At 41.9% G+C, this 13,091-nt stretch overlaps 1 protein-coding gene across 1 annotated transcript in view; it reads right to left on the reverse strand.

Moving 5' to 3' along the window:
- The window catches only part of FRAS1 (Fraser extracellular matrix complex subunit 1), a 471,586-nt gene that overhangs the window by 47,725 nt on the left and 410,770 nt on the right, over positions 1-13,091 (reverse strand). The window contains exons 51-57 of the mRNA XM_082632535.1: positions 12,546-12,659; positions 10,672-10,822; positions 9,186-9,345; positions 6,975-7,143; positions 4,009-4,255; positions 2,203-2,547; positions 505-665 (exon numbers count right to left, since the gene is read on the reverse strand). Coding sequence (XP_082488661.1) covers positions 505-665; positions 2,203-2,547; positions 4,009-4,255; positions 6,975-7,143; positions 9,186-9,345; positions 10,672-10,822; positions 12,546-12,659 — 1,347 coding nt within the window. The remainder of the gene's footprint in view (positions 1-504; positions 666-2,202; positions 2,548-4,008; positions 4,256-6,974; positions 7,144-9,185; positions 9,346-10,671; positions 10,823-12,545; positions 12,660-13,091) is intronic.

Genomic DNA, 13,091 nt, shown 5'->3' on the forward strand with positions numbered 1-13,091 from the left:
AAATATTGAATCATTATGTTGTATACCTGAATCTAATATAATGTTATATGTCAATTATACCTTTAATTTTTAAAAAATTAAAAATTTTTTCTAATTAAAAAAGAGAGGGAAAATCAAAGCAAATCTTAGAGGATGCTCACCAACCAACACTCATTTGCCTTTGGGAGATTAGGGCAAAGGTGACAATTTGCCTTTCTTCAGTGGTCTTAAATTTTTTAAATCCATAAAATGATCATCTCTGTATCACATACTGTAGGTGTTTTGTTTCTAGATATTTGCATCAATCTAGTGCAGTTTCTATCCTAAATCCATGGTGCTGGATATTAGATGCTGAAAATGTCACTTGGAGAGTTTGTCGAAGATCTCTCTAAGTTTGTTCTTTGTGTTTTTGAAGAACGGGAAGATCATAATATTTCGATATTTTATAATCCTCCAGAGAGTTTGGAGAACAGACTAAAGACAACATGATCAGACCCATCTGGCCTTTGACCTCTGTATGCATACCTGCTCAGTGACACCTGGCCCAAAGTCCACCTTCCTAGAGCTGGGAACGTAGTCAACTCCTGGAGTGGCGGAAGCTGGGTCCAAGGGCCGTGTTGCACACCAGACAGACGTGAGGGTGGAAAGGTCAGTCCCGTGGCGGATAACTGGGATCTTCACCGTGCCTGAATTGAGAGTCATACATTTCAGTGGTCAACCCTGAACCAGAAGATGGGTGCGGTTTTCAGAACAATGTCCTCCCTTACAGCAGCAGCAGCTTCAGCCTGCTAGCTTGCCTAGTCCACCTTCAGTGATGTTCCTGTGCTCCCTCCGAGGGAGGCTGAGAGGCATCACCATCCCTCTTTGGACTGACATTAAGATCAAGAGCAGACCTGAAGGAGGGCCTCAGGGAGGTGGTGCTGGAGAGACAGCCCTTAGGGGAAAGTGGTTTTGTGGCTTCACGGAGGAGACTGTTCACAGGAGAAGAACAATGGACCGAGAAGAGGTGGGTCCACTGAAAAACATCTCAAGTCTATTTAGGGAGAAGAAACTCAGAGACTAGGGCCTCAGGAATGAGCTAGAAAATAGCCAGTTAAGGAAAAACCAGCTATGGGACTCTATGGAGCCTGGAGCTGAATGTTCCTAATTAAATGTTCCTAACTGGGTGATTTCCCTATTTTATCTGAGTGGTGCACACATTACTTAAACCATATGTACTTACTGCTTATCTTAGGAAGAAGCTCATCTTCTGGTCGCTGTGATAACAGACTTTGTAGGGTCCTAATGATACATGAGTAAATTTCTAGCTGTTTTCACAATCAAGGTCAGAGAAAAGCTACATGACAAGCCCATCAGTCATATTTTTCCAGCCAATAAGCTGAGAGGTGACAAGCAGTCGTGGCTGGGCATTTGGTGTACGGGAGAGGAAACATGGTATAATAGAAAGGTCTGGGTTCTAATCCAGCTCTGCCATATTAGCTGGTCTTTGATGATTTATTTAATTTCTCTGGGACTCCATTTGCTCTTCTATATAAATGAGAATGAATGGAATGCACATGGCATGGTGGCTGGCATTCAGTAAGTGCTCCAAAATATTAGTTTTTACTATCCCTCAGAATTTCACTTTCAAAGAGATGCAAAGTCTTGATCAGGGGGCTCAGATCAGCAGATACTCAGCATATCTGCTGCCTCTTTTGCAGGATGTCTGCCAGCAGCATGCAGAAGACTTTGAGATCCTTGTGGAGCCCAAAGAGGGAAGAGGCCTGGGTGGAAGAAATCTGCCCACTGACTGCCTTGGGCTGTTATATGAATGAGAAAGTTCCATTTGTTAAGACACTGAAACTTTGCATTTATTTGTTTTGACAGCTAGCAGTACACTAAATAATTTACCTCCATCCTCAACAGGTTGCATTCCCCTCCTTCACAAGAGAAAATGCTTAGCACCATGCCCTCCCTCTGGACCACAGAGGTCAACCAGTGAACTCTAAGCCAGATCCCTCTCTGCCATCAGTAACCAGAGCAAGACAAGTGGATGGAACTCCTTATTCTTCACTACCTTCCATTCTTGGTCTTGATGCCTAGTATTACCTTCCTCAGACTGACAACGGTGTCACTGAGGAATGGCATTCTCATGTCCTAAGGGCATTCTCAAAACTAAGAGGAAATTGTTCAAGGAAGAGATCAGGGGATGGAGGAGGGAACCCCAGAGATGCTCTCCATTACCTGCATCCTCGCTGACAGTAAAAGCCGTGTTGCCCAGGGACACAGTAGAGGCATCATTGGGACCAGTAATGAGCACCTTGGCCGACGCCACACTTCCAATGCGGGCGTTATCAGAAGCATCTGCCAGGGCAATCTCAAACTCTTCTTCCTCTTCATACTCGCTGTCATCAATGAGCATGACGTCGCAGGTGGACATGGTGACACCACGCCCGAATGTCACACGACTCTCAGCAGACCTCCCTCTAGATTTAAAATCAGAGCCCGATTCTAGAGCATACAGGCTACTTCCCATAGCTGACTTAGGGACCGTGTAGCAAATTGCAGATACAATGCTGCTTGAATCCCCTGAAATACAAATGGCAAGAAAACCAAAGCATTTGAATGAGCACTTCTCAGATTTTGAAATCTCTGGCAATTTGACAGGCTTGATTCTCTCTGACATATTCTATATTCTGTTCAAAGAAACCTTCCTGCTTTGCAGTTTCTTAAGCCTGTGGTATAAACCACTTGAGGATCTAATATACCCCAGATACTTCACCAAACAACCTGAAATGGATTTCCTATTCTGTGAATTTTGGGCTCTGTTAATTCACAAGACTCATTGCCCACCACCTAAGACCACAGCAGGTGGAGAGATAAGAGACATATTTGGTACTTTAAGCAGCAAAGTAATTGTGTCCTGAAGGTAGTGCTATGAGCACAGTTCATTGCCTTTCTGAATAAACTTCTGCACTTTAATTCCCAGGGAGAAATAAGCTTGTTTAAAAAGAAGAAGACAAAACAAAATAAACCCCACCTCCCTGAACAAATGACTTTACTTATTAGTGTTGCCACTTCCCTGGGTGACAGCCTGTTTGGGCTTGGCTGGCTGGCCCAGAGCAATCAACAGGGCTTGCCTGTAATCCGAGGGGCATTGCCAAGGGTTGGTGCTCTCTGCAGTGTCTGTCACACTAACATGCAGTCAGCAGATGCAACAAAATACCCGACGTCATCACTTACAGTCATGTTGTGGCTTTGAATGGGGATTTAATTTCCATGTGTTTTAAAGTCTCAATATTGCACAATCATAAATCCATACAATCTTTGTTTTGATTTCCCCCCCCACCTCAGAATTGCCCTTTATTTCTCACACACAGTTTATTTCTCATCTGAGCTCTACGTGGGACACTCACGTAGGAAAATCTTTAAACACATTTTCTGTCTTCCAAGAACTAAGAGAGGAAGCCAGTTCTTACAAATTGTAACTACCCTCCTTGACCGAGGCTACTAAATGTTTATGGATTGGGTGATTGATTAACAATCCCAGGTTCATGAGTCATTTGCAAAGCCAAATATAACTAGTCTTTTGGTCCCATTTAAGAATAAATGGGGGCTTCCCTAGTGGCGCAGTGGTTGGGAGTCCGCCCGCCGATGCAGGGGACACGGGTTTGTGCCCCGGTCAGGGAAGATCCCACATGCCATGGAGTGGCTGGGCCCGTGAGCCATGGCCGCTGAGCCTGCGTGTCCAGAGCCTGTGCTCCACAACGGGAGAGGCCACAACAGTGAGAGGCCCGCGTACCACAAAAAAAAAAAAAAAAAAAAGAATAAATGGGAGCACTAACAACTTGAACTGAGATGAGAAGCCTTCTGATAGTACTCACTGTAGGTAGGAGAGTTATTAGGATTTCTGGAGATTTAAATGAGTTAATACACATGAAATACTTCCACGTATGAGTTAATATGGAACCTGAGCACGTGGCACATAAAAGAGACTCAATAAATGTTAGCTATTATTATAGCTCCTTGTCACCTTTGGCACCAACAGACCTTTTCTTTCAATAGGTGCAAATAGAAAGCCAGCGCTCTCGTTGACCCGGTAGGTCTTCTTATCAAACTCTAATGTGGGCTCGTCCTCAGTGTCATTGATAATGACCTTCGCCTGGGTGAACTCCCCCAGTAGGGCATATGCTGGCATGCTGAGCTCCACAGTGAAACTCTCGATGTTCTCAAACACGTCGTCATCGTTGATGACGATGGTGCAGGACTTGGTGTCCTCTCGCTCATCAAATTGCACCTGTCGTAAAGGAAACAACAAGGAGTTAAGCTGTGCCTCAGATTTCCCTGCCCCACACTCCCCAAGAGCATCATGGGAAGAGAGGACCCAAGTCCAGTGGGCAAAGCACTGAATGAAATAGCTGGTTCTTCTAGCCCCTACTTCCTGCTGTATCACCTCTTCCCATTCTTCCTCCATATGCTGGGGCTGATTTACCGTATAGGGACATGGAGGGCAAAGATGTCTCCCACCACGTGGTGACAGTAGAAAAACATATAGATAACTCTTCGTATTCTGCTTTATTAACTCACTTGGGATAGCAAGAGTCATTTGATTACTCAGTTCCCCTTCTATTTGTGGCAAGTTTAACTGGAAAGATCTTTGAACCTGGAGTGTGCAGTTCTGGCCTCAAGTCCTGGTTCTGTTACTTCCAAGCTAGGCTAGGCTAGGAAACTTTACAAACATCAGATTCCTCATCGGCTAAATAACAATAATATACCTATTTCACATACTTACTGGCGGGACTAGATGAGACAACGTATAATGAAGGCACTCAGTATATTTTAAAGCGTGGAACAAATACAAGGTATTATTTATTATCATCACCATATTACTTATATAGTCAAAATTGACATAGAATCTCAGTGTACTGAATAACGGAGTTTGAATTCAGAGAAAGTTACATTGTGAACAAGCCAGATTGAATTTTAACTTTACCATTAAACCTTTTGCCATTAAGATGTGCTAGATTCATAATGTGAATTAATTTAGCCTGGTAAAAAATAGAGAAATTAATTTATATTCATACAATTGTGAACTTATATGGATTTATTCTGGTTTTACTTTGTCTTCAAAAAAAGATGAGGATAAAACCTTCAAATGGAATCAGGGCTATGGATCAGTCTAAAACTGAGTGGACAGGCAATGGACCTGGACTGCACTTTGTGTAACTGAGATAGCTAAAATGTGTAAAAATTAGTCCTAAACCTCTAGGGCCACACAAATCTGAAAAACATGTAATTTTCATCAACAGAAAATTACTATTCCACATCTAATCAACTAATCAAATTAAGTTTTATTACGCTCCACATTTTAAAATGTTCCCAACTAAATGAAACACTCATAGGTCTCTATTTAGGTCTAGAACACACTGCCTTTTGTCTCTCCCTAAAAACCACAAGTATGTGCTCTTTTTTATTATTTTGCGAAAAGGCTCCTTAGCTTATCTGATCTATTCCAATTCCTCATTTAAACTTTACATAAATTAGGAGTTTGGGATTAAAGTATACACGCTACTATATATAAAATAGATAACCAACAAGGACCTACGGTATAGCACAGGGAACTATACTCTATATCTTCTTATATATATATCGTATGTATATATCTTATAACTCTACTCAATACTCAATCTGAAAAAGAATATATATATGTGTATATATATATATATATATATATATATATATCACTTTGCTGTACACCTGAAACTAACACAGCATTGTAAATCAACTACATTTCAATAAAAGTTTAAAAAAATACATTTGACATGAGGACTTAGCTTAGTCCAGCTGAAATGCCTCAAAGAGAGAGTCCACTCCTCTTTACAGAGATTTATGGTGCCCTAAGAATAATGAAACTACTTTGAAAAAACATTTAATAAATACCTAATAAGTACCAGGTATTGTGCAATACTTAAATCTGACACATACAGGGCATCCTGCCCTGAAGGAGTTTACTATTTATACAGTAGGTCCTTTCTCTTTTGCTTTCACTCTCTTTTCTCTTTCATTCACACCCTGGTGCTAATTACCACTGCTGTAACATAGAGATGTGCAAACGTGTGTGTGTGTGTGTGTGTGTCTGTGTGTGTCTGTGTGTGTGTGTGTCTACCCCAGAACTCCTCTCTGCACTCTCCTATCAACCCATAAAGCTGTCAACTTATTGTCTCTAAGGCAACTCACACTCAACATGTCCAAAGCAGAGTCAAGATCACCCCCTCACCAGACCTGTTCCTCTTTGGTGTCCCCTCCCAGCTAGGGACATCATCATTCATCTCTCCCTTCTGTCTCACTATCTAATCCACTGCTGAATCTTGTCAATTCTTACTGGTCTGTTGAATCCACCCACTTGTCTCCACCTTCACTTTATTTATTTATTTTTTTACTGAAGGATAGTTGATTTACAACGTTGTGTTAGTTTCAGGTGTACAGCAAAGTGATTCAGTTATATGTACATATATATCTATTTTTTCAGACTCCTTTCCCTTATAGGTTATTACAAAATATTGATTATAGTTCCTTGTGCTATACAGTAGGTCCTTGTTGATTATCTAATTTATATATAATGTGTATAGGCTCCCATCATCTCTCATGGATCCTATTCCAAGAGCTCCCCAACTAGTCTCCCTGCCCTTCAGGTAAAGGGCGGTAGAGAGGAAGGGTTAGGATACCAAAGGCTGAGTGTACAACATGGTGCATTGGAGACTTTTCTTGATCATGAAGCAAAATGTAAAGACTGAGAAGCTGGACAGCAGTTAAAACTGCAGTGGAGATCAGACAGACTGTGAAGAAGAAAGCACTGTGGGAAGGCAACATAGAACAGTGACTTGAGGAAGGGTGCTGATGGGCAGGGAGTTGGCGTAAAGAAGTGGAGACGTGCCACAGTTGCTGACAGCCACGTCTCAGCCCTGGCTGCAGCCCACTGGCAATTCAGGAGTCAGAGGCCCCCCCCACCCACCTACCTGGCCGGCATACTCCACGTAGTCCTGCTGTCCAGGCTGGGAGCTGACCCTGGAGCTGGAGCTGGCAGTGCCTTGCTCTGTGCGACACAGGACAATGGCGTACTGGTTTAGGTTCCCAGTCCTCTGCACCGTGATGCTGACTGACCCCGCTTTCTCACTGACATTGTAGCTGGAAGCACACAAAAAGGCAATCTCTGAAATTCTGAAAGGGCTGTGAAGGATCTACACGCTTAATGCCTGTCTCTTCTGGTTGGTTACTGGTGTCAGACAGTTCCAAGAAGAGGCAGTTTGGTTCCTTTAAGAAGTCAGGTTGTAAGTTGAGGGAATGCATTCACCTGGGACAGTCACAGAACCAGGTGACCAAGGAAGCTGTGGATGCAGAATGATATGTGCCCCATTTTCAGAGAGAGTTGAAAGATGGTCAGCACATAAGAGCCATGCACTCCATATTTCAGAACACAAAGAAATACTTTCTCCCAAGTGTGGTAGAGTAATTAGAATAGGTCAGTGAGTTCCTGCGGCAGAAAGCTGCTTGGAAGCCAATTAATGACTTGGTTCAAGTGGGGAGTGACTGGGCCAGATCTCCAGGAAGTGTTTAAAGGAGTCAGGGCAGCGCCAGAGGTAAGAAAATGAGAACTGGGCCAAGGTAAGAAAGGTGTCTAGGCAAATGGAGCTTTATGACAATGGGGGAGTGACAAGGTACTATAGGCTGAAAGTGTCCCCCTCCAAATTCATATGTTGAAACCCTAATCCCATCTGTGACAATATTAGAGATGGGGCCTTTGGAGGGTGATTATGTCATTAGGGTGGAGCCCTCATGAATGGGATTAGTGCCCTTATAAAAGAGAGCTCCATCTTCCTTCTGTCATGTGAGGTTACAGCAAGAACTCAACTCTCTATGGATCAGGAAGCAGGCCCTCACTGGACACTGAATCTGCCGGCATCCCAATCTTGGAATTCTTAGCCTCTAGAACTGTGAGAAATAACTTATTATTATAATTATTGAAAAAAGCCACAAGCAAGTGAGGCCTGAGCTGGGTTTTGTTTTTCATCACTGAGTATGGCCATTGGACTTTGGCTTGGGTCTTACTGCTGTGAGGCTTGCAGGCAAAGTGCCTCTGAGAGGTTAGTCTTCATTGCCAGCTTGGGGACCCTCCGTATTATTTAGTCCATTAAGCATTAGAGGGTTGTCCAGAAAACATCATCAGTTTTATTCGGTGTATTTAATTTTGAAGGAGTTACAAGTAAGAGGCAAATAACAGCAAAGTGTTTTATATATATATATATATATATATACACACACACACACACACACACACACACACACACACACACACACATACATACATACACTAATTCTCCAAGTGTGTGTAATAGTACATCTGGGGCACTTAAAATCAAGTTTGCATGTTTTCCTCCCAAGTTCCAATTTTCATTTAAATTATCATGAGGTTGGTTTCTTAGAATAGTGAGTCTCAAATGTAGATTTAAAGAATTATTTCCCCCACAAAAATTATAATCCTTGTTATAATCTAATCTATACAATCAGCACCTTGCTTTACCAATTGGTGACTGACTCTCTGTTTGCCTCTTAACTCCCCAGCAGACTACAACATCATCTTGAAGAGCTGTCTATATTAAGCTATGAATTCTTCCCTAAAGATATATGATTCTGTGAACACCAAAAGAGCTAGGGGGAGAATGGGAGCTTGAGAACAGGGAGAATGTAGACAGAAGGCAAAGACTTTGTTACTGTGGGCCAGTGATTATTTTTCTGAATGCTTATTGTTTTCCCTATCAGTTCTGCTGGATTATCTTTTAAACTCGAAGACAGAAGGACAAATACTTTCAGGAGAAGAAGTGAAGCACAAGGGTTAAGATCACTGGACTTAAATCCTGGTTTTACTGCTTATTAGTTATGTGATTTCGGATAAGTTACTTAACCTATTTCTGTCTCTGTTACTGTGGAGGCAACAATAGTACTCATCTCATAACTGCAAGTATTAAACAAGATGACATACGTCAAGTACCTGTTACAGTGCCTGGTACATACAGTATTCAAGAAATATTTGGTGTAACTATGATTTTTATTCTTGTTATCACCCCACCATCATCATCAGATGATTAGAGCTGACCCACAAGGTGCTTCATCCTTACTTCCTCTGCTTTCCTGATTCATTTCTCAAGAATGAACACCAATCACTCTTGTACCTGGTATATTTAAAGCTGATGAGGGACCACTGGATATGGAAGATATTGTCGCTGACCACATTGGGTTTACTGTCTCTCACCAGAAACTGAAAACTATCCATCATCTCATGGATCTTCTCTTCATGCAACACATAACGAATCAACCCCAGGTTCACGTCCTCTGTGAGAAAAAAGACACTGAATTAACCCGGGGATGTACAGACAGCCTCACAGATTCCTACTGACGCACCCAGTTTATCCTTCTAATGGGTTATAGACAAAACTTATTGTCCCAAGAACAAAAAGGGATAGTAAGTAGTGTTAAAAATAAATGTTTCTGCCAGATTTTAAAATAAGATCCTGTGTAACAAAAGACCCGTCTTTATGTATAGAAGTACCCTTATGCTGTTGTAAAATGAGAATCCCAGGGTCTTGGCAAAAAAGCACTTTAATAAATGTCTATGGAATGTGAAAGGCAAATCTTAGAACCAAAAGAGAAGTCTTTGAGCTCATCTGCTGTGCATATATGCTCATACCCACCCCTACTTCTTTCAAAATAAAGGTTCTTTGGAAGGTATGTACTACTAAGAAAAGCTGGAGTTGGATTAAAACAGCCCCCGCACAAGGCACAGATAAAATGTGGCTAGGAGAGAACAAAAGATTGAGGACAGGGAGAAAAAGGAAATATGGCACATAAATTGTAAGATGCAGTTGTACAACGACTGATCCCAATCAGGTGCATCCTCAAAAGAAGTCTAGAAGGGCTTCCCTGGTGGTGCAGTGGTTGGGAGTCTGCCTGCCGATGCTGGGGACACAGGTTCGTGCCCCAGTCCGGGAAGATCCCACATGCCGCAGAGCAGCTGGGCCCGTGAGCCGTGGCCACTGAGCCTGCGCGTCCGGAGCCTGTGCTCTGCAACGGGAGAGGCCACAACAGTGAGAGGCCCACGTACCGAAAAAAAAAAAAAAAGAAGTCTAGAAGACTGTGAAAAGCTTATAAGCAACTAAAATACAAAATGGTCTGCTTGATGTGATTCCAAACAGGAAACTATTTCTGTTGAGCAATCTACCCATGTTGATTTTTTTTCTTTGCTGAAGACTTAAAAAAAAATCTATAATGCTTAGAGATAAAAAGTAAACCACAAAGGTCACAGATCTTTCATAAAGGCTGGTGGTTATTTCTGTTTTGAAAGAAAACCCAGGAGTATCACGTGATCCTTTCCAGAAAACTTGGCCAAACCTAAAGCAATTTGGGAGCTGAGGAAGCCTGGTAAAGATAAAATTTTTCTTTCTTCCTTTTTTTTTTTGCCATTAATTCAGAGTAACAGGAAAAAAAAATCAGGAGAAGTAAAATTCCAAAGTTGGATGGTTAGACACTAAAAGATCTGTTTGTTTGTAAATAGGTTACTTGGGGCTAAGTAGCTGGTAGTAGTTGTGAGAAAGATCAGGGAAATAAGGAGAGTGGTGTCAGAATAGACCTCTCCCACTTCTCAGCTCTAAGAGTGCCCACCCTGTGTGAAAGTAGCAGCAGCTCTTCCAGGCTGCAGCTTATTCTCCATGTGGCCATGCTCAGGGCCTGTGGTTATCTCGTAGACAAGCTGCAGGTCTTCTGTGTCTGGGTCCATGGTCAACAGTTCCTTCTTGGTGATCAAGTTGGTTGCCTGGAATAGAAACCCATTACATTTAATTCCTGAGATGGGAATAAAGCAGGAACAAGACCCTCTGACTCAGATGTAATTCAGCTCAACAATGATTTACTAAGTGCATTTATTGCCTGGTAAACTTTGTCGGGATTATGATAGAGAGGTTATGAGGACAGAAACCATCCCAGCCTCTGCCCTTGATGTTCATACTTTATTGGGAAAGAAAGGCTTATGAGCAAGGTAACTATGGCGAGAGCTGTAATGGGATATACGAAAAGAGTGCTACACACTTTTGGGGAGGAGAGACTACGGAAATCCATCTGGATTATGGAAAGGGGGCTTTGAGGTGGTGGGATTTGAGTGTGGCCTCGAAAGAAGGTTGGAACTTTGAAAGAATGATACAATACAGGGAAGGTGGCCACTTTATACCTTATAGAAGTTGATTACAATGCTTGAAATTGAGTAAGATAAATATACGATATCCCAACATTGCCCACATATACTGGCTCAATTTTGATTCACTCATTTATTCACCCAACAAATATTTAGTGAGAGCAAAGGTTTGAGAGGAAAAAAGGGGTGGTCAACAGTATTAAATGTTACTAGACCTAGGAAAATAAGGGCATGTAAGTGACCTTTGGATTTGGTGAAATTGGTGATTTCGTCTTTGGTAACTTTGATAAGAGTCATGGCAGTAGGGTAAGAGTTGAAGGTAGAAGACCAATTGGAGAGTGCCAAGAAGAGAACAGGATGGTTCTGAGTATTGAGAAAAATATCAAACAGGGCATAAGTGGAATCTGTACTAATTTTGTTTCATATATTTAAAAATTCCCATTGAGTTCAGTGGAAAGCTATAGCCTCACTGCTACATATACAACCAACAAACCTGCAACATGGAGATGAGAAAATCCACATCCTAGAGGGAATACCACACACAAAAGTCTTTCCAATCTGAACTGAAGAACTGTGTGTGCTTGGGTGGGGACGGGGATTTAATGCTTGACAGGTTACCAGGTGAGAATTATGACATGTCTTAAAATGACCAAACTGAGAGTTAGGAAAAGGAGAAAAAAATGTAAATTTCTAGAATTCCTCTGAGGATACTTACCCACAAAAAAACCTCACTTCCTTCTCATGTGTGGCATATTCCAGATGTTTCTCAAAATCCATCCTTCCCTTCTTCTCGCTAACAAACTTTTAACTGAGCACCTAGCCGCCCAGCTAGACACTCCCATGCAACAGATAGGGCCATAGGGCCAATTTCTTGTCAAAAGAATATGAGTGCAATGATGTGTTTAATTTCTGCACCACTTGCTTAAAATGAAGTTCCTTGCCCTCTACTTTTCTGTTTTCCTCTTCCCATGGGCTGGAATACTGATGAATAGCTGAAGAGCTTTGGCTATGCTCTCAGTAGCAACAACCCAGTGATGGCAGAAGAATAAGATAGAAGGAATATGCATCTCTGAATGGTCATGTGGAGCCTTAGCCTCCCCACTTCTGTACTTTATGTGAGAAAAAAGACTTCTATCTTGTTTGAGCTACTATATTTTGGGGTCATTTTGTAAGAATATCTTAAACTGTAATACAATTCTAACCAAACTCACGGAGCTCAGCAATCTTAACAAATCAGCTCACTTAGGGAGGGATAAACAGGAGTTGAACAGGAGTTCTCTTCATATTGTCATGAATAGGATCGAGCCCAAGTCAGTTAGTGTGTCTGCGGCAGGTGGAAAGGCCTTACCTTGCCATCCATGTACTCCAGCCACTGGAGCCCCAGGTTGGTAACAATTCTAGGGGTGCCATCATCTACTGGGAGGATGTCTACCCAGAACTGCTGAGGTGCTGCTGTCATGATCTGTCGTGAAAGCAAAAGGAAACTCATCATTCACACATATCTGAAATACTTCAGGTCTAGGACCTACAAAGGCTGGGACCCCTGAAATCTGTTGACACTTCAAAATGGGCAACTGAGCAAGTTTCCATTGCTTATCACCACTTGGCATGAGACTTCAGGGAGAATGTTGATGGATAAAGTAGAAACAATATAAGAACTCTTGCTGGAATTTCACCTGCTATGGAAGTTGGTTTTCACGCACCTATGCCTTCTTTAGTTGAGTTTAATACTGCCCTGAGGTGAAACAATAAACAAAATATTTCCCTTTCAATAACTTGTTAAAATTTTCATGATTTTCATAATTAAAATGTTAATGTCAAAGTCTCCAGGTAGGATTCTGCCAGATGTGAAAAGATGTTTCATGGGAAGATTTACTTTTGTTTTTCTTTCCTT

This window comes from Mesoplodon mirus, assembly GCF_964341445.2.
Source record: "Mesoplodon mirus genome assembly, chromosome: 2".
Taxonomy (NCBI): Eukaryota; Metazoa; Chordata; class Mammalia; order Artiodactyla; family Ziphiidae; genus Mesoplodon; species Mesoplodon mirus.